The sequence below is a fragment of the Lepisma saccharinum genome, chromosome 3 (assembly GCF_977018435.1).
Source record: "Lepisma saccharinum chromosome 3, izLepSacc3.1, whole genome shotgun sequence".
Taxonomy (NCBI): Eukaryota; Metazoa; Arthropoda; class Insecta; order Zygentoma; family Lepismatidae; genus Lepisma; species Lepisma saccharinum.
The window spans coordinates 34,670,219-34,692,642 of record NC_139231.1 but is presented as its reverse complement, the minus strand read 5'-3'; the positions used below and the strand labels follow the sequence as shown (position 1 = coordinate 34,692,642).

The 22,424-nt window shown below is 37.3% G+C and overlaps 1 protein-coding gene across 1 annotated transcript in view; it reads left to right on the top strand.

The window, feature by feature from the left end:
• Positions 1–4,514: 4,514 nt before the first annotated feature.
• The window catches only part of LOC145984971 (tRNA wybutosine-synthesizing protein 3 homolog), a 29,050-nt gene continuing 11,140 nt past the window's right edge, over positions 4,515–22,424 (top strand). The window contains exons 1-3 of the mRNA XM_083118422.1: positions 4,515–4,698; positions 18,666–18,860; positions 19,666–19,836. Coding sequence (XP_082974548.1) covers positions 18,690–18,860; positions 19,666–19,836 — 342 coding nt within the window. The 5' untranslated portion in view covers positions 4,515–4,698; positions 18,666–18,689. The remainder of the gene's footprint in view (positions 4,699–18,665; positions 18,861–19,665; positions 19,837–22,424) is intronic.

The following is a 22,424-nucleotide window of genomic DNA, read 5'->3' as shown; positions in this document are numbered from 1 at the left end:
GAAATGCATCGTTTAGGAAGTGTGATATTTGAAAATCCATTGGAAGGAGGGTGGTATTACAATAACTTAAACGATGATCATTCAAAGTTAATCACCAAGGCAACTAAACATATTGTGGCATATTCATGTATAAACGCCAGTTCGTACCTGTTTATTTATATTGCTTTAATGTACATTTTCTTTCGCAGCTACGAAAGCATAATCAGTAATTCATAATTTAAACTATATCAAACATTATTGCGTGAAAACAACGTGATTTCTTATGGACACAACATCGTTATACAATTTTGCACACATTTTGCAACTTATACTCGCTGTTTAACATTTCTGTTCGTAAGCCGACCTCTGTGGCTACCACGGCAGGGTCACAGGTTTGAATCCCAGCCTGGGGGTTCTTTGTGAGTATCCTTTCATCAATTTCATCATATCATCACTCGTCCTCATCTTCGCGATTAGCCAAAAGTGGCAGAAAAGCGACGATAAAAAACAAAATTACTGTTCTTAAATCATATTTATTATTGTCCTATTAACAATGGCAGATTGATTGATTTGTTTTATTTTACTTCGCTTTCGTGCCAGTTTTGGCATATGGTTTTGGTTAATTTGCAAAGATGGGAATGACTGCTGATATGATGAAATTGATGAAAGGACACTCACAAACACTCATGCCCACCACGGGAGCCTATTAACAATGGTATGAAACTATTTAAGGAATAATGATCTCATTTCGAAGCACATTCTCGAAATTAATATTTCTTTCACGTATAGTGTAGCGTATGTTATAAGTAGAGCCCGGAAGTTTGGCAAAATGCCTCTTTTTATCTACTGGATATATTGATAAAAATTTTCCGGATATACGTTTTTATGTTGTTTCGAATGTTTTAGAAGCCTTTTCATTTTGCCTATTTGGGACCTATTTTTAATTATAATGCCTTTTTTTTTCCTTTTTCAATGAAATTGGACCATTTTTTTTTTTAAAAAAAGTGTGTATATAAATTATTTTTCTCCCAAAAAACGTTGTTGGCATTTATTTTTCTTCCGTGTATTATGTGAATAATTTTCGCCTTATTTAAGTAATATTGAACTCAGGCACGCATGTTTCAACATTGCTGAAGGAGAAAAGTGTGAGAAAAAAATATTTCATGCTGAGTTAGGATATTGCCTTTCGGTTAACATTTCCTTGTGCATGATTGACTGCTGAAAACCTGTTGCAGAACATCTGCACAATTACGTCATCACGTCCAGCGTCCGTGTCAGGACGTTATTGACAAGAAACAGCACTAATGCCCAAGGGCCTTTGAATGCATTCCAAAATCAAGTTCTCTATCTTTAGTTTAGTTCTGCACTTTGGAGGGAAACGATCGTGTATTTGTCATCATGCCGAAATTTAGTGTGGCATTAAGTGCTAAGTTACATGGTTACGTGCGTGAATTTGGTGAAAATTGAAATGCTCTTCCCAATGTAGATTTTAACATTTTGCCAGAAATTATAGATAAAAGTAAGCGACTTCCAAATGTGCCTTTTTTTGTTGTTTATTTTGCCTTTTTTTCATTTTTAGTGCCTATTTTCCACATTATAAATGCCTTTTTGCCTGCCTATTTTAACGAAAATAAATGCCTGAACTTCCGGGCTCTAGTTATAAGTGTTTTAACAAAGGTTTACAACCAATAAGGTCACACGCACACAAAAAAAGCAGAGTATTGTGTCGAATTTGCGCTCCTATACGAAAATGATCTTTAATTTAAACATACTTATATATCCTTAAATAAAACTGGCCACAACCTTTCTACACTCCTCCATGGTCAATACGTATTATTTTGGTCGGAGAAAGAAAATTGTAACCACAGAGAATCTGTTGTAGCTAACCAAAGTTCTCAAATCAGGAATATCAAATTTCCCCCCAATTGTATCTCTAGTCACAGATCTAGATCTACTCATGCTTTACTTCGAGATTAACCACACACGTTCATTTGGAAAATAGCATCCGATATATATGTCAACGTCCATTCATAATCCATGAATAAGTGGCACTGTATTCAACAGCCCAATACGTCCTGCCATTTTCGCTGCAGACGCCACAAGGCAACGCGATGCGATTTTCGATTGTTATCGGCTGGAACGTCGCTACTTCTCAACTCTGCATCCAGGAAAGGCCATAAAACTGTGTGACGTAACAGGTCAACATTTGCTACCATGTTGAGCGATCCTGGAGGCGCGAAACAATTGCTCAGCTGATAGCCTAAACCATAGGCCTAAACCCTGAATTTGGGTCTCCTTTATCGCACAACATTTGAGCAAACTTGCGTTCTGACGTCAGACTATGAAACCATACGTTGTTAGGTTAGGCTCTATTAGCATAAATACACTGAAAATTTATTATTTATGCTAAGAGAACTAAATCTAGCTAGAATAACTGAACAACTTAGGCATTCAGGTTACGAAAGAACTCTTTTTTTCGGTGAGGTCAGAACGCATTGTTACTCCAGTATTGTGCGATAAGGGGAGACCCGAAAATTTTTTATTTTCTTTGGATGCATCTACTCCAAGCAACATTTATATAACTCTTCAGGTGCTACAATTCAAAAGTTGAAATATAACATATTTCAACGGTTGTTTTCAATTTCTATTCACGATCTGTCGGGGTTTGTTTAAAATAAAAGAAGCTAATGGTTGATTAGAGTTTGTCAATTGGTTCTGTGAATCATGAAACGTTAACATGGCTTCTGTTTGTGAAAATTGTATTACTCTGCTAAGTGCCAGCGGAAAGTCTAATCCAAGGAGAATGGTCTAATCATGGTGTAATCTAGTGATGGGTCATGGCAGTTCCTTTTCGGGAAGCAGTTCACCGGAGCTCGCTCACCGAAAGGAAGCGTTCACTGGAAGTCATTCAAAGGAACTACGAGGCCACGGAGCATGCTCTCGGAAGAGGCAGTTCCTTTTAGAAAGGCAGTTAACTGGAACTTGCTCGTTAAAGGAGTCGTTCACAGGAGGAGCTACCATACCAACACAGCTCGAAGTTGGTTTCGTTGGGTGGAGGAAGGGATGTGGGAGACTGCTTCTGGAGTGGGTGAAAAGAATTAGAGGGGAGAGGGGAGGAATCCGCCTTTGCGCACATATTAAACAGCTATAGGAAACAATGTATCGACTGACTGACCGAGATTCGGGAGCTGCTTTCAGGGTGGGGGTGAATGAAAATACATTTTATGCATAATTGAACTTTAGCGGACAAATAGTCCTCATCGGAAAGGAAAAGTTGGACAAGTTATATTCTCCCCTCCTCCTTTCCAAAAATGAATTCCTACCCCTTGTTGTCGCAGTGCATTACAGCGCGTGGTGATAGATGAAGAAAAATAATTTTAAATATTTTAAACATGGACGTTCGCTGTATTTTTTCCAGGGAAGGGCAAACAAGGTATTTTTCCAAGGTGTCAAATGAGGCATATTTTCTTCCAAAATAGTATAATCTCCTAAAAAAAACTTCAGTTTGAAGTTAGCATGCACCCGTAACGCCCTTCTAATAATTAACAAATTGAGATTGAAATGAAATTATACGTATGTGTAAAATGTACAAATTTTAGGTTGAAATTTGTTTTCTAGGGTGGCCGTCGCCCCTTCCCACCTTTCCAGACTTTCATGCAATTAAATGGATACACGGTCAAACAAACACCCGTACGAGAATGGAAGAGAGGACGCCAAATCTTTGACTACGAAGAATAAATAGCATTCGTATTTTTCAAGCTCTCTCCGCCTCCCGGCCCCATTTTTACTTTGAGAAAATGGAAGAGCACGGAAACGGAACGTTGTCGTAAGTTTGATATGATGATCTTCTATCTGTCAAGTTCCTTCTACAGTTCCTTGCAATGCGAGATGCGAAAACATGCCACAAAAAGGATTAAAGGTGAATTACTTGCCCATCCCTTCCTCATTGTTGAGCTTCTGCAGCATTACTGTAAACAGAGTTGCACGCATAGCTACGCGGAAAACCGCCACTATCAACAATCAGCATGAAAAGACGGGACCTCCCGCTCTCTCTCTCTCTCTCTCTCTCTCTCTCGATGGTTCATAGGAGTGAGTCATCAACTGGAAGCGTTTGCAACATACAAGCAAAGCTCACGACTTCTGAGGAACTACCACGGGTCATGGCAGTTCTTTTCGGGAAGCACTTCACCGGAGCTCGCTCACTCAAGCAGCCATTCAAAGGAACGAACGCCAAACTCCTCCCGATGTTGGTTTCGTGCAGGTGAAGTGAAGGGGGTTGGGGGAGGACTTGTTGGAGTTAGCTTGAGTGAAAAGGATTAGGGGAGAGGGAAGTGCGCTTACTACTTGACTTCCCACAAGAAAACCAGAGAACATATACAGCAGTAGCAATACACGCAAAGCTCACGACTCCTGGAACGAGGAACTACCAGAGAGGAACTGCTCGTTCACTCCCAAGGAGCGAGCACTTCACAGTTCCCAAGAGGGAGTAGTTCAAAAGGAACGGTTCCTTCACGAACGACCCATCACTAGTGTAATCGCTCAATAACGTCATGTAGAAGTGAATCCGAACCGATCTGTATTATGGATGGATATTCTCGCTCGCTGTCGAAGGTTGTAAAATTGAAAGTTGAAAATTCGTCAGTCCTTGAGCCCCAAGGGGCTTTCACGTGTGCATGAAAGTAGTAACTACGATACCTACAATACAGTTATCTGGACAAGGTAAATAATAAAAAGAAATAGCCAAAAAAAATACGAATGTTATTCATATAGCAGACGACAAATGAATTTATCCGATTCCGGGTCAATTTGAATCGTAGAGAATATCATTTTACAGTAATGTAGAATATTTTGATTTTTAGTGTTTTTGCAAGTAGTAAATGCACGCGATGTGAAAATGTTCACGCCTGTTCTACTAACTAGTGTGGGAATTAATGGGGGAATGCCGGGATTTCTCTCGCCCCCCCACATAAATTATTTTTATCCCCCTAAAATTATTTTTATTCCTGCCACGGATGTTTTTATCCCCCTAAAAGAAAATAGGATTGAAAGCATGTAGTATATAATTTCTTATTAAAATTTCAGTAACCACCAAACGTCTCTAATTCCCTTTTTTTCGTATTTTTCACATTGATACTTCCGTATTCTGCATTCCTAAGGGTTCTTCAAGTTCGCATTTCGTTTTTTGCACGCAAATAATCTCAATTTTCTAAATATCGAGTATTTTAATTTTGTTCGATTTTGCTTGCGTTACACGCGATATGGCGGAGAAATCTTGACTAGCTTAGTCCATGATCAGTTGTTATGCAGTGTTGCAACCTTCTTTATAGAAAAAATACCTACTTTCGTGTTACTGATTTTGTATTTTTTTCCAGGTTCGAAAACCCCACGAACCATGCACGGATAGACCCACGAACCATTCATAAATAGCCCCAAGAACCATGCACGGCAAGGTTAGGTTAGGATCTGTTATGTAGTATATAACAATATATACGTATATAGACAAACATAGTTAAATTTGTTTTTCAAAATTAGAATTTTTTTTCGGGTTCGAAAACCCCACGAACCATTCATAAATAGCACCACAAACCATTCACGGATAGCCCCACGAACCATCCATAAATAGCCCCACGAACCATTCACGGATAGCCCCACGAACCGTTCACAAATAGCCCCATGAACCATTCACGGATAGCCCCACGAACCAGTCACGGATAGCCCAACGAACCATTCATAAATAGCCCCACGAACCATGCATGGCAAGGTTAGGTTAGGTTCTGTTAGGTTAGGCAAACATACTTAAATTTGTTTTTCAAAATTTGAAATTTTTTTTTCGGGTTCGAAAACCCCACGAACCATGCACGGTTAGCCCCACGAACCATTCATAAATAGCCCCACGAACCATTCACGGATAGCCCCACGAACCATTCATATATAGCCCCACGAACCATTCATAAATAGCCTTAGAGATACTGGGCGAAAGGGGGGTTATAACCCCCATCAACCTCACATTGAGCATGCCACTGATCCTGTGAACGTCATGTTGTCGCAAGTTCGTAATCAGAAATGATGAACAGTAACTCACGTTTATTTACGTTCTAGAACTGTTACACAGTTATAAAACCGCGTATTTGGAAACACTGACCGGTTGTTACATCATGAAACGCTCGCAAATATTTGGTTCATGTAGTAGACGGACATCAAGAGAACAGCTTTCGTGCATTGGAGTGACACTAATGTCGAAAATTACATGATTTACCGGCAAAAAAAAATTCAACGAGGTGAAAACAAACTTCCAAGACCTTCCTAAAGTATAAATAAACCCATTTCGGTAAGTACTTTCTCCTGTAAAATTGAAGAAATACGTTTTAGGGATACCAAAATTTTACCTTCATATTTGGCAGTCACTTGTTAAAATTTTACATTTATGTGTAGAACTTGTAAAATAATCTTGCGATTTACCACGGTCATTGTCCATACACAGCAATTCGGAATCATCTTTCTTTCGCAATTCGTTAATGGTCTTCCTTTACGCACAACAATCTTGCTACCTTGAATATTGACCTCAGACGAGGAATGCCTATGAGGTTAGGTTAGGCCTGTTAAGTTAGGTTCCATTAGCATAAATACAAAGAAAAATTAAAAAATTGTCTAAAAGAACTATACCTTGTCTTGCCTAACATGAAAAAGCGCTCTTCCATGACGTCAGAACACTATGTTGCTAATGTGTTGTGCGATAAGTGACACCCATTCGGGGGAAGTGGCATGTTCCGTGGAGCTACTGTTCTTATGGTAGGGTTACGTTACGTTAAGAAAACATAGTTTATTTAGTTTTCTTCTCGATTTCCATACTCGACTGCCAATTATTACATGCAGATTCGTGATTAGGATTTCGCAATTAGTGAGTAGGCGAAATTTCATAGAAATTGGAGAGTGGTCCGGTATTGTAAACTCGTTCCCTACATTGATTCCAATTAGTCTACGTTACTTAATGTTGCTTCTGTCTGATTAGTTTCAGGAAGGTTAATAATTACGGTAACAGTTCCGATTGTTTTATGATTTCTCCTAGTACAAAGACTAATTATCGTAGAATTTTGGAAATCATTGTCACACGAAATTGAACTTTCCTTAAAGTAATGAGCACTGTTTGGACTCGAAAAAAAAGTTATTTATGTTGAAAAAAAAATTTGAAAATTACCTTATGCACTTCTCATGGACAAGATATTCTCAGTCGACAAGCGACAGTAAATATCGTAGAAGCGTGGGAATGAATGTAGAAGTAAATCGGAACGTTAGTAGAATGCACTCAGGGACTTCATTTTAATGCTAAGGGAACCAAACCTAACCTACCTAACCTAACCACGAAAGCATATATTGAACAAAACCTTAAGTAATCGCTAAAACTCCGCAGTATGTGTTAACAGACGTACATCAAAATCGAATCATGTAAAAATTGCATTCGTAGCATGATGAAATCGCAATAAAACAAAAGGAACGGTAAATGTTTACTATTCTTCGGACACCTGTGGGGCTAACGTCATAACGACTTAAGATGAGCGGACCCCTCTCCGATTTTCTTCATATTTGGCACACTCACTAATTGATGCCTCCTAATTACGAATCTGAAGTTAAAAGTCGCCGGAAACTTCTAGAAATTGCAAAATAAGCGAAAATAAGGCAGTAATTTTCGGAATTGAAACAGTCCATTTTCACGATTTTTTTTTGTTTCACAAGGAAATACTGATACTACCACGATATTTATTTGAACTATGTTTGCCTAACCTAACCGAAACTTAACCTAACCACATGTCAATGGCTTGTTGGGCTAGCATCAATGGTTCGCAATTATTTTGCAATTTCTAGATCCTGGTACTACCACGACACCAAATTGTAACTATGTTTGCCTAACTTAACCGAAACTAACCTAACAACACGTCAATGGTTCATGGGGCTAGCGCCAAAGGTTTGTGGAGCTAGCATCAATGGTTCGCAATTATTTTGCAATTTCTAGATGTTTACAACAAATTTTAACTTCAGATTCGTCATTAGCAGGCCTCAATTAGTAAGTGTGTCAAATATGAAGAAAATCGGAGAGGGGTCCGGTCATCTTAAGTCATACCCTAGTGTCAATGGTTTATGGGGCTAACGTCAATGGTTCGTGGGGCTAACTGATGGTTTGTGAGGCTAACGAGGTATTAGCATAATTTCAAATTGGGCCACGAAATTAGGTATTTTTTGTTGAAGAAGGTTTTAAACACTGCAAATCGACAAAATGCTGCCACAACGTGCAATGAACCAGTACGCTATCGCCACATTGTGTGTTACAGAACCGGAAAATGGAAAACAGTGAGTACTCATAAATTTAAAAAATAGACATTATTTTCATTAGAAATTCATTATTACACCTAAAGAAATGTTCCGCAATGTAGAACTGTATGTTAGCAATATAAAAAAAATTGCGAAAAAAATATTTCTAGAAGTGCGAAAGAAATGATGGTAACACTTTACCATACCTGAGACAGATTTCTTCAAATTTACAGGAGAAAGTACTTACGCAAATCATTTTCTGTAGCGTTGTTGATGTTCGGGAATGTAATTTTGATTCATTTTAATGCGATTGCATGTGGTTTTGTACGAAAATCTATTTCCGACGCGCTATTGCTGCTGCCGCCATTTGCTTCCTGCATGAGAGCAGAATACGCTCTCGTATTGTCCGTATATGCTTAATTGAACGAAAGGAGTGCTAATGGAACCAAACCTAACAGGCCTAACCTAACCTAGTAGGCATACCTCGTCCCCGTGATGGTTTGTGGGGTTATCGTGAATTTTTGGGCTAACGTCAATGGTTTTTCTGGCTCAAGGAACGATCAACGGTAAGCTATCGCCATGTTGTGTGTGGAAATAAACAGGAACAGTAAGTACTCGTAAATGTAAGAAATATACATTACTTTCCTAACAAATTAAATTATTTCACCTAAATAAGTGTTCCGGAATGCAGAATAGTACGTTAGCAATGTAAAAAAGTGCGAAAGAAATGATTCCCAGGTGTCTCAGGTATAGTAAAGTAGTACCGAAATGATTTCTAGGTGTTTTCACTATATGGAAGTAGTACCAGAAACGGTCCACTTTATTTGTAACACAGACTACTACTGCTATTCACCTCTTCGTGAACATTCGCAGGAGGCTCGAAGGAATTTCATCTTTGGGATCAGAGCCCAAGTTCCTTTTGTTTTATTGTGATTTCTTCATTCTACGAATGCAATTTTAACATGGTTCAAATTCGATTTACTTTTGTTAACACATACTGCAGAGTTTTGGTGATTACTTTGGATTTTGTTCAATATATGCTTTCGAAGTTAGGTTAGGCATGCCAGGTTTGGTGTTTTTAAGTTGTTGTTTTTTTTCAACATAAATAACTTTTTTTTTAAATCCAAACAGTGCTCATTACTTTAAGGAAGATTCAAATTTCGTGTGACAATGATTACCAAAATTCTTTGATAATTAGTCTTCCTGCTAGGAGAAATTGAAAAAAAATCATAAAACAAACTGAACCATTACCAAGATCAGCGGTAGCACGATCAGTTGTATTGATCTTATTTTTAATGCTAACAGAACTAAACCTGACCTGCCTAACCTAACAAAAAATATATACAGTATGTAACATTCTTATTCGTACACACGGATTTTCAAAGAAAATGCTTTAGTATCTGAAAAAAAATACACTCTTTTGAAATTGTTTCTTTACTATTCAATAACTAATATCATTAGGAACATAAAATCTTACCCAAATTCTGTATAACCGATGACAATAATAAATTAAATGTAACTGAAAGAGAAACATGCCATTTATTGTACAACTTTTCTATTCGTACACTTAATAATATAAAGGAAGAAAGTATATTCAGAGCAAATTGACTGACAGTTCTAATACCTTGATGCGTATCCTTTGGCTTTAATTACTGCTTGTCACCTGCTGTTCTCCATAGAATTAACCAATTTCCGACATGTTTCAGAGCTTATTTTATTCCACTCGGCTTGCACAACAGTTTTCAACTCTTGTTTGGACTTGACGCATGCTTTATGGACTCGCCTCTTCAAAATTGCCCATAAATGCTCAATGGGATTTAAGTCTGGACTTTGAGCTGGTGTTTTAGTAGTAGTTTGGGCACATTCCATATTAGCCAATTCATGTTAACTCGCACCTTATGCTTACTGTCATTGTCTTGGAATCTGTAGATAGGCAGCATGTCCATTTTTTGGGCACTCTGCTTTACATTGTTCTTCAATATGTCCAAGTAGACATATGCATCCATGATACCATCAATAAACTGGATGGTACCAACACCTGTGGACGACATACAGCCCCAAATCATTAAGAAAGCTTGCCTAGCATCTTCATCAGCAGCCAGGTGCGCTTCAGATCCAATATTTTTCAGTTCGGTTCGAATTTTTTTTTTGCAGATCATATTCTCGAAGGTACATAATTGCAATGTGGTGGCTAGATTGTAACAATTGCATAAAGATTTTTTTTTTAAACTCAACACTTTTCAGTCAGTCCACCTTTGACTCAACAATCTATTTTCTTATTGTTTACAAATATACTGTTGTGTATTACAAAGAAAATACCCCGTCGGCTTTGATGACAACAAGTCAGCACTTTTGGTGTGGAAAGCATTACTGCACATTCGAGATGGGAGAGAAGAGATAAGGCTAGTGCAGTTGCCAGTTTCATTCTGCTTCTTCTGTAAGAGTGGACAACTGTGGGCGTTGTTATTTACAGAGGGAAATATAAAGGCAAAAATATTTGCCACACAAAGTAATGTGGTATGATGCGAGGGAAACAACGGTAGCAGTCTTATAATTTGGTTTTGTTGTACAATTTTGTCCAAGGGGGGGGGGGGGGCGGTAGATTATTAGTTTAATAATTGTAATATTTTTCCAAGTTCACTATTGTGGAATTTGTTCTGGATGATAAAATGTAAAAGTAGGTGATGTTTTGTAATTTACTATTGTAATGCTAATTGCACAAGATAATATTTGTAAATGTTAGACAACAGACTAATAAAAAGAAAAATCTACGTCTTTCCACATTCAATTACTAAGTATGCTTAAGTCATCGCATCCTACTTTATTTTTGTTACTGTATGTCATTTCCCACCTGTAACACTCAGCATCAAGTTCATTGACGAACCACAAACGACCGCTGGTGATTCTCAATGTTAAACGCACATATGTTGTATTTCGCAGATGAGATTCATAACGCCATACCGGTTCTCTGGAATGCCCCCGCGAATCACATTTTCCTTAAGAAACACTGTACGTAGCATGATGAAAACACAATAAAACAAAAGGAACTTGGGCCGTCATTCGTGTCCATTAACCCTTAACACAAGCAGTGGCAGTCCCTCCATGGAACAGGCTGTTCCTCCCTCCTACTTATTGCCCTTTTGAGCTATTTAAATTATCTACCTTGTCTTACCATAAATACTGTCACAAGGTTTTAAGTAAATTGACACAAAATGCTGAGAGATATTGTAATATCCTAATAACATTACTGAAATGGATGCATGACAAATCAAAATCACAAATCAATATTCAAAATAGCCACGCTTAGCACGCACACATTCCGTAAGTCTTTGTGGCCACGCATCAATTGAATTACTCATCACATAGACTGGAAAATGAGCAACTGCCTTCAGAAGAGACCGACCGCTTTAAACTTTCAATATTGGGATGTCTCTTCTTGCAAGACAACTCCTGAAGCTTGGACCACAATTTGTAGTCCAAAGGATATAGGTCTGGACTTGCAGAAGGACAATCCGAAGTGGAAATTAAGTCTGGTACATTTGCCTCCAGCCACTGCTATGTTGTTCGGGCCCCATATGTTGGGGCTGAATCTTGCTAGAAGCTCCAGTTCTGACCATGGAAGAGAGTGTTGTTGACTAGTCTCTCAAGCACTGTCTGCTGGTACACTTTGGCTGATGTTTTTACCCCCTTTTCACAGAAATGGAGTGTGCCCATATAGCAAATGTTCCAAACTTCATTTCCACTTTGGATTGGCCTTCTGCAAGTCCGGACCTATACCCTTTGGACTACAAATTGTGGTCCAATCTTCAGGAGATGGCTTGCAAGAAGAGACATCCCAATATTGAAAGTTTGAAGCGGTCGGTCTCTTCTGAAGGCAGTTGCTCATTTTCCAGTCGATGTGTTGCGTAATTCAATTGATGCGTGGCCACAAAGACTTACGGAATGTCTGCATGCTAAGGGTGGTCATTATGAATATTGATTTGTGATTTTGATTTGTCATGCATCCATTTCAGTAATTTTATTAGGATATTAAAATATCTCTCAGCATTTTGTGTCAATTTAATTAAAACTTTGTGACAGTATAATAAACATTTCCAAAAGTAACGCTGAAGAAAATCTTTCACCGTGGCTGGATGTTTGTTTACTTAACCCACATCACATAGACTCCTCATCCTTCCACCCTCCACTGCCTGATGCCAAGTATTTCCGACCACGTGCGAAGGTAAACAATCCCCACAGTCAGGGGCGCAGACTTGTCAAAATTATTGGGGGGGGGGGCTCTGATCACTGAAACAAATTAATTAATGACTCACTCCCTCCCTTTTTTAAGTTTTGGCCTCAGTGTTCGGAATCTCATAAAAGCCCATGAATTCCTCAAAAATATTAAAATTTTCATTTACAGTTTGAATGCGAAATGTCAATTGTTCATGGATGGATATGTCACAAGTTTCGTCAACCATAATAGCAAAATATTACCGACTTTTAATATCTGCTACCACGGAGCGCAAAACAGATCTCCCTAATATATCAATGATCTCATTCTGAATGTCATGTGAGAGCCATTTGTAGCCCGAACGTCCCATCCACTCCCCTAGTTCATGAACATCTTATTTTGAAACTCTTTTTAGTAAAAATGTTAACAATACTCATAATTATATACTTAGTATATAGTAATAAGTCATGTGTTTTGCTGTCTCTGGTTATAGCCCTCCCAAAGTAGATGGTTTAGGGTCTCAGCTCCCCCAAAGTAGATTATTTCAAATGTGTATTTAAAGTTAAGTTCATGTGGCACAATTCAGAGTAAACTTTACAAGAGAAGATCAATAATACATTAGATTCTCTTAAGCAAAATTATTTGGGGGTCTCCCCCCAAATCGATAACATTGGGGGGGGGGGCTCGAGCCCCCCCCCAAGCCCCATGGAGTCGGCGCCTAGGCCCACAGTCCCATGGAAGCTGAACTTCCTAGCTGTTCCCTCTGAGAGATATACCAGATTTGCTTTTCTTTGAGTTTTTGTGCTATGTACTCAAGTTTAATTGCATCATGGTGATACTATTGAGTGCAGTAAGTCTATAATTTCCTAATCTCGTTATGAACTTGTGTCTGACATTCATAACGAACTGGAAAAATGTTCTACAGTCTAAGCTCCTGCTAAATGCCTTTAGTTACCTTGGCTAAACACTGCAAAATAGCTTCCGAGGGAACAGCTACAGTCCACCTGTTCCACCAGCTCCAAGTCCAAAGTTTCAATGCACGCAGTGGCAGGACAAGAAAGCGGATGTTGCGAGTGTTGCATGATCAACTGGCTTGAGACGAAAGCTTAGTTCATTGTGCAGAAAATACAGCAAACCAACACCTATCCTAACTGAATTAGAAACTAAAACTAAATCATAAACAAGGCATTTTCAAACGAGTTACTTCAACTCTGGAAAATGATTATCTGGATATTCTTCCAGTGGCAAATTATATTGTTGTCCTCACTTGTTCCTGAGAAGGGAATTTGGAACAGTTCGGGTTTTGTCACATTAACAACTTCTACAAATCAATCTACAAACTCAGCCATCTGTATGCCATTATTGCATTGAGGATGTTTGAATTGCAAGAATACTCAAAACTATGAAAAAAAGTCAACTTAATCTACGAATGAACAGGTTTCGACAAAACATTACTTTTTCCCTCTAATCGCTCATAAATTGCTTTTATTAAATTTTTCATGTTGCGCATAAATAATTTTGTTTTTAATATTTTCTTTGTTATATTTGCTTTAAAACTATTATTGTCATATAATATTTGTCACTTCTGACAATTTGTAATATATGTATTGTATTATATATTTATTTCGTTCAATTCAGTAAGGGGTGAATTTTACTTGATCTACTGTATAATATTAAGACACCCATTGGGAGGGGAGGGACCTGTGCCCCTGCCTGATTTAGCACTGCACGCCACTAAATTCACGGTGTATTATTTGAACTTTAGGTCATGTAAAACTACTCTCACATGAATGAACTTGCAGTATGCTTTAGCAGAAAAAAAATCTTGTCTCGGTGCCATCCCTGCCTGTGGTGGTTTGTTAGGGGTGCCGTGAACAAAATTTGAAAACACATTTAAAATATGTATTTTTTGCCCATTGAGGACTTATCGGGTGAAGGATTTTTATTATCTTGGGCCCCTACCTTGAAACTCTTTTGCATCTGCCACAGAAACCAATAATCTTGGTCCCTGGCATCATCTTGGTACCATCCCTAAGAAACATACAAGCGAGATAAACTGGGATAATGCAATCAGATAATCAATATTTAACCCTGCAGGATGTGCACTCTGCATTAGGACTTAAAGACGCATGCTCGGTAAAAAATACCCAGAAGAAAATTGCTTATTAAGTCTAAATTTCAATTATTTTAAAGCATGTAAATAATAATATCTTCAATGATTAACCTAATTTTATTAATTTTGAACATTTTTATGTCATTATGCAAAGATAACGTTGAGAAAAGATGGCAAGAAGAGTACTTTCTGCCATAATGTAAGGATGCATGCTGGGTAAGAAATACCCAGAAGAAAAAAATACTTCTAAAGTCCAAATTTGAATTTTTAACCTTCATTGATTAATGTAATTTTATTAATTTTAAACATTTGCATTGATAAAAACGAGAAGAAAAGAACTTTGAAATACCAAACTGAAATGTATGAGCATGCGTTGGGTGAAATTTACCCAGGAAGGGTTCACTGGAAAGGTACAGACAATCATTAGAAGTGATCAAAGAAAATTTCAAAATTGGTTGGGTATTTTTTACCCATGCACTAATTGTTATGGGTTAAAGAATGGAACAAGATAGGGGAAGGGGTGGGGGTAACATGAGTAGAGTAAGAATGCCAGAAATAAGAAAATAAGAAGACGTAAATGGAAAGCGATAGAAAAAAAGAGGAAGAAATACAATGAAACAGGACTGCTCATCCTAATTTATCAATATTTGCTCCTTCCCATCCAGTCAAAATCCATTGTCCCGAGTCCTAAATACGTACTTATATCACAAGCCTCTGAATCGCAAGTTTACCTGCTGTTACTAGTGGATGAGCAAAACACCCAGATTGGAAGGATCATAGTGGGTTATGATCAAACAAATGAACACACCATTGCTATAATTACAGATAACCATTATGATATTGATTTATTAATACTTGTTTATAAGTGCGATATATCTATGCGTAACCTCAATTTTAACCATTCTAAATTCCATTCCAATTATCTTTATTTACTTGCTATAAGTTGCATACCAGTACCTTTAACATGTTTTCCTGCCTCCATCACAATAAGAGTGGGTGATAGATAGATGAAACAACAACGTCACTGGAATATTCATTATGTGATGGCATGTCAAGAGCTTGGCCACTGATATGTCTATATTCACACTAGATTCCGCAGCTTTTTTCGGCTTTTTTCACAAAAGTGTCTCAGATCAATGAAAATACAAGAGCTGGCAGTATTTTTCCTGTTCCATGGTTTTCATTTATCTCCCTACTGTAAAATACACTCATTTCTAAATATAAAATACAATTTACAATATTAAATTTGTAGCCAGATATAAACAGTGTTTTTTTTTTAATGGGCAGTTCTTTCTGAGTGTTGTCTTCATATTTTGGTAAGCTTGGTAAATATGTCTATGTAGTATTAACATATTCACATAACTAGAGTAGTTTTGTACGTATGTGTTTTAATAGAACCTAATAGTATGATATGATTTACAATGTTTGAATTTGTTATGCAAACACGTACATGAAACAAAAAAGAAAAGTCTGCTCTACCTTTTGAAAATCTAGTATCAAATCTCTTTACATTAAATTTTGTGTTCAGTAAAATATACAGGGGATGGACAAAAATATGAAAACACCACGACATCGGAACGGGTGATATCGATGCAATTTTTCCACTTTAAATCGGACATGGTGTAACATTCTTTTGTTTTGCGCCATGAGATAGAACCCTGTCAGACTGGTAGGAGTTGACAGTTTCACTGTAGATAGCGTGCAGTGGATACTGAATCATGTCCGAGCTGACAGTGTTTCAAATAGGCAAATTGTTGGTGCCTGCCTTGAAGGCACCTTTTTTACCAAAGTAGCCATGTTATTTGGTGTATCGAGAGTTACTGTATCCAAGATCATGATGGCATAATAATGTGTCTGGAAAGACATAATCAGATAAACACCTGCGTGGACGAAAATGTACAATGCGTGACAGAGACAGGCGGACACTGAAAAGGATTGTGACCATGTTTTGCATGAAGAATGGTGCAAGATCCCATTATCCACCATCCAGTACTTGTATTTGTCCATTGCTCGGAGACTGTAGGCCATTTTTGAAGCTAAAGGCGGTCCTGCACCTTATTACCTACAGCATTCCGGCTTTTCCTTGCAGGTGTTTCCATATTTTTGTCCATCCCCTGTATATTTGTATTCTGGCTTTCCAGTACATCGTGTATAATTTGGTTAAATGGCCGCTAAACCTGGTCACGGAGCAACTTGTGATGTATTTTGGCTGCTTGTTGCAGTGGTTCTCAACCTTTGTGAGACCACAGCGCAGTAAATTTATTTCTTACAAGTCGATGCCCTGATCCCAACAATTTCACACATAAATACATTTCTGATCTTTAAACTTTATATGGAAATTAATATGCAACCTTAATTAATATTAATATATCAAGTATGGCATAATCATAGTTCAATTATATATAGACTTGCTGTCAAATATAAAATTAGATTTAAAAAAATAGTCTTCAACCCCTGGGTGAAACAGATCTTTTGCAGCCTGGAGGTTGAAAAACACTGGCACTAAAACTGAAATAGAAGCAAATAAGACTGGGTGCAAATGGTTAAAGAAATCTGGACTGGACCTACAGTTGGAAATGATATCAGAAGCAGTCTGCCTCCACTGAGGATTGAATCTCAGACCTCTTCTTATTACAAGGCAACAGCATTACTTTATTCCACTCCAGAGGGTAATTCATGATTATAAAAGGAACATTCTATCAAAAAGCCTGCCTTTTTCCATCAACAGTACTTGCAATTTGTGGTCTATGATTTACAGGCTAGATGAAATCTTGATCTCTGATGAAGTAGTTAACAGTCCTAAGTATAAAGAACATTCAGATTGAAGCAACACTTGACATTGGGTGGTCTCCCATTGAAGTTTCAAGCAACATGAGCCACTTCAGTCTGTAAGCAAGCATCCACCACACATGCACAAACAAGACCGAGGCTACATGGTGCACGCCAATGAAGGAGCTTTCAGACTGAAGTCACAGATGACAAGGGACACAGTCTCCTTCAGTATAAAGTAAAACATTCATTGTGCATGCAAGAACAACAGACCGAAGTGCCCCGATGCACGCCATTGAGAAAACAGTATAGTCCGAGCAACATGCAAGTGACATGTTTAGCTTGTCGTGCTTCAGTTCAAAAGGTTGAACGGATTACCGAGGGTCTGTTTCCAAGTGACACGTCACTTGTTGCTTCAGTCTGAAAGTTCCCTGAGAAAATGGAAAGGCCAAGTGATGAGCGACACTTGCAATTCATGTTGCTTCAGTTCGAAAGGTTGGTTTCCAAAAGCCACGTGTCGCTTCCATCTCAAAGCTCTGTTAAACAGGACATATACACAAATTCACGTAATACGTATGCTTCTGCAATGAGGAACATACAGGGGGGCGGCTCACATGCCCACACTTTTTTTATCACTAAAATTCAAGAAAACATTTTATTATTGAATCACTTCTTCCTTTGCTGATTATATACATATGTGCAGTTATTTATTAATTATAATAATTACAAAAATTACTATCATAAATAAAAAAATAATAACCAATTATTGCATGAGTGTCTCTCATATATTTTATCATTCACTAAAACGCACAAAATTCATAATATTTTTTATTAATGTTTTTTTTAGTTTGTAAAAGTGTGGTTGTTTATTAAATATAAGAATTACAATAATTACCATCATTACTAACCAATTGTACACTGTCACTGGCATGAGTGTGTCGAATGAGACACATTCAAAAATGGCGCCTGATATGCGCACCAAGTGCATTTTGCCTCCTAATTACATAACATCTGTTTTTATGAACAAAAGTAATAAAGAAATATTGGTAACACCCTAGGAAACAATGTAACTTTATTTTCAAAAGTTGGAAAATCTAAAGAATAGAGGTGGTGGGCCTGCAAGGCCCCCCACCTACCCCCATCCCTCGGTAAGCTTTTTATGGGAAAAAAACTGCCCATTCAAAAAAGCCTGCTTTTTTGCAACTGTAGTTCACACTGAAGAAAATAAATCTGTCTGTATTACGCTGATTATAATAATTATTAATGCATAGGTTTACTTCTTTTCAGACACAGCACTGTGTAAATTGAAATATGACACCTGAGCAGTTTCAAACAGAAAAGAGCAGTGCCCTTTCTTCATTAGATTTAAGCAAGAAGGGGTGCATAGATGATTCCATAAAGGATTTAATTGGTTTTATCAACAATAAGCAACAGTACGCTACTACAAGCTCATGTTCTGGTAGAGCTATAGTTCTGTGTCGGGTAAGTTACTAACACCTCACTTATGAAGTATATATAGGACTAGTGTTATTGTCAGGTCCAACTAAATTTTCATTTAAAACCAAAATTTCTGTGTAGAGCAGCAAGGTCAATTACTGTCAACAGCAAAGATAATAGTAGGCAAATTGTCCATCGCTAGTTTCATTATTATTTATTCCCTATCCTGTGTTGTTTTAAGGAATGTAATTCTGTTGATTCGAAGTAGGTATTGTCCTCTACTTATTGAAATTTTTAATTCATTATCATCACATTGTGGAAACAGACTGAATGAAAATTGTGATCGACAATTCGTCTACTGTTTTTTATGCTGTTGGTGTCTGCCTCCATATGTGGAAATATTTCTGGAGTGACGGTGTTTTCAACTTTGATGCACTTATTTTCATTTTCCTTACATATCCGTTGTTCTCTCATGATGTTTTATATCAGCTCTGTTGGTAGAGTTACAGTAGGTATCAATAAAAAGAAGCCTGGTATTCCACATGCTAAAATTTACTTCAATTTTGATAGCTGGTAGAAACAAGTAAAAAAATAAACAAATCACAGTCATTCTAGCAAATGAAAGTACCAACCAAGGCATTATGATGCAACTCCTGATATGGATATGTATCTCAATATCTCAGTTTTTCATATCATTGACAGTTCCTGACACACAACTTTTGAATTTCTGTGCCATACCAGTATGTGTGCCTGTTCTTGAAATGGAATCAGTTTGTGTGAAATCATCCTCAATGAACGTTTTATTCTAATAGAGTCACGTAATCCTCTCTGATATTTTTTTTTGTCACAGGAGGAAGAAAATCAGAAAAAAGGCTGCAAGTGGCTGTTCGTTAGCCATGAAGTAGTGACAAAGGATGAATTTGTTTCCAGTTTGAATCCTAAAGAAGGGGATATGGTTCTGAAATTTGAGCCTTTTATACTTCACATTCAGTGTTTTTCACTAGAGGATGCAAAAATTATGGTAATGTATAATTATATTGTTCATACTGTATTGACAATTACTATGTAATTTTTTTTTTTTTCTAAAATGAATTACAACCCACCGTACTGAACAAGCAGTATTGTGATGTTGCATATAAAATCAGTTACAATTGTCTAACATTAGAAATGGTCTTACAGTCACGATTGGCCAATAATAGCTGATATGGTCACATGTGACATTCTCTACAAAATGATTGTCAGTTTTTATCATCAACAGCAAATTTTAGAACTTTATTGGTATTTATAAAATTTAATGTATCACCAGGGCTCGAAAAACCCTGGTCGCCATGGCGACTAAAAATTTCAGGCTGGCGACTGTGATTTTTTGCTGTAATATGTACGAAATTTTGATGATTCTAAGTTCAAATTGCAGTAGAGCGTAAGTTAGCAAATTATTTTTTTTTCTTTTATCAACGTTGTGAACATTCCATAGAGTCAGTAACAATTTCTTACCCTTTGCCCCCAACACCCCATGTCCTGCTTTCTGAAATAATTTAGCGATGTTTTGAATACCGTGATACTCAGCATCATATACGGAGTGTTTCAAAAGTCGCACAACCCAAACTTTGGAAATGTATATCATGACAACTGTAAGATATATTTACACCGGGTTTTCTGCATTATAAAGCCTCATCCATTGAGGTATTTTTCAATGCTTAAAATTCAGTTCACTCCGTACAGAAAATTATATAAATTAATAACTGACTGAAAGCATCATTCAAATTTTTCCAGAAATAAACTTCTGAGTAAAAAAAATGTGTAAGAAATGATCGATGGGTCATAATTAGACATTTGATGACTGATGCAATGTCAGTCTGTCAAGCGACAAATACTGGTCATGTGCAACATTTGATTAATTTTTGACTGGCAATTTTATGGGTTGAGTGAAAAGTGCCATTTTTGGGACATATCTCCGTATATGGCAACACTAGCAGGTCGAAATATTGTCAACAGTCGCATGCAACATGTGTCTAAGTACTGGCTATACATTTACGTGAAAAATCGTAAATCAAGATTTTGTGCCGAAATAGGACTCTTGAGAGAATCCTAGCCTGCCCTGGTTACATTGAATTCTCTTCGCTCACTTTCGCCTCTACTGTGCCTGTTTTTTTTAATTGATTCAGTATGGCATATTCATTGGAGCAGTGCGTGTACATTGCTGAAGAGTATTTTACTACTCATTCTTACACTCATGTGCAAGAGGTTTTCCAATAATAATGTCCTGCTTCTGCTGCACCTCACAAAACAACTGTTTTACAACCAGTCAAACGCCAAGAAATGATCCCACAAATTGTTTTATTGTTGAAAATCAGTTCTCAGATTTTTCAGCAAATTAACAATGTTTTTTAAAATAATGTAATTGCATTTATTTAGATAAATGCTAACATAAATTTATGAACCCAGTGATAGCCTACAGGAATAGTTTAGTGCCGAACACCCGGTGTAAATATCACTTACGATTTTCATGATATACATTTTCAAAGTAATGATTGCACGACTTTTGAAACATACTGTAGTATGCACAATTGCTACCTGGCACCTAGCTTTGAAGAAAATTTTTCGAGCACTATGTATCACTACATAATAGTAGTGGTTGCCAATTCATAGAAAGTCCTTTTTCAGGTGAGCCTTCACTGGTTTGGTAGCTCAGTTCATTGAGCAATGGAACTGTATACCAGACACTCAGATCCGAGTCTGCTGTATTTTTCACTAAACTTCTACAATTATCAGGGTGTCTGACAGTCTGAAAAACCTGGAAAAGTCCAGGAATTTACTTTTTCTGGTAAAGTCTGGGAAATTTACTGTTTTTCTGGAAAAATTAACATTTTTGTAGGGCACTCAAAGTAGACTTTTGAACAAGGAAAAGGTGACAAGCAAGAAATTTTAAATTTATTGTGGACAAATTGTACTTAAGTTTGAAATACTGAGTATTACCAATAGTTGGAGTAGAAATTTTACATACTCTTGGAAAAGAGCTCATGTTTTGAACTATTTTCATGTAGAAAAATCTACTGCAATAAGTGAATATTGATTGATGGTTGGTTGGTTGATTCTTGTATTTGGGGGGGAGGGGGGGGGGCATTTGCTAGATAGTTCTGAGAAGTGCCAGCCCCTATGGCAGAGTGGTTAGCACAACATGCTACGATGCCAGGGGTCCCGGGTTCGAATCCCAGCTTGGGCATGGATGTTAGTGACTGTCCATTCATCATATCATCACTCATAAAAAAGAATTCTCTGTTGAACATTAGTCAACACATAACAGGTATCACTCAAAGCTCATCCCCGATACTTTCTTCCTTCCCTCTATCCAACATCCATTACTGTTCAGTTTCTCTTCTCATTTTTGTTTTTACATGTGAAGTGAATATTCTAAAACTTGGTTAAGTGAGATTCTAAGTGATGTTTAGCTAAAATATAGTGACCTCCTTCCAGACCAGTTTATGCACATTAATTGCCCTAATGATTTGGTGTGAATAATCTGGAATGTCGGGGATTTTTTTTTTACGAAATTGTATACACCCTGAATAATAAATGTCAAATGCTTGTACTGTTTGGGGATAGTGTGGT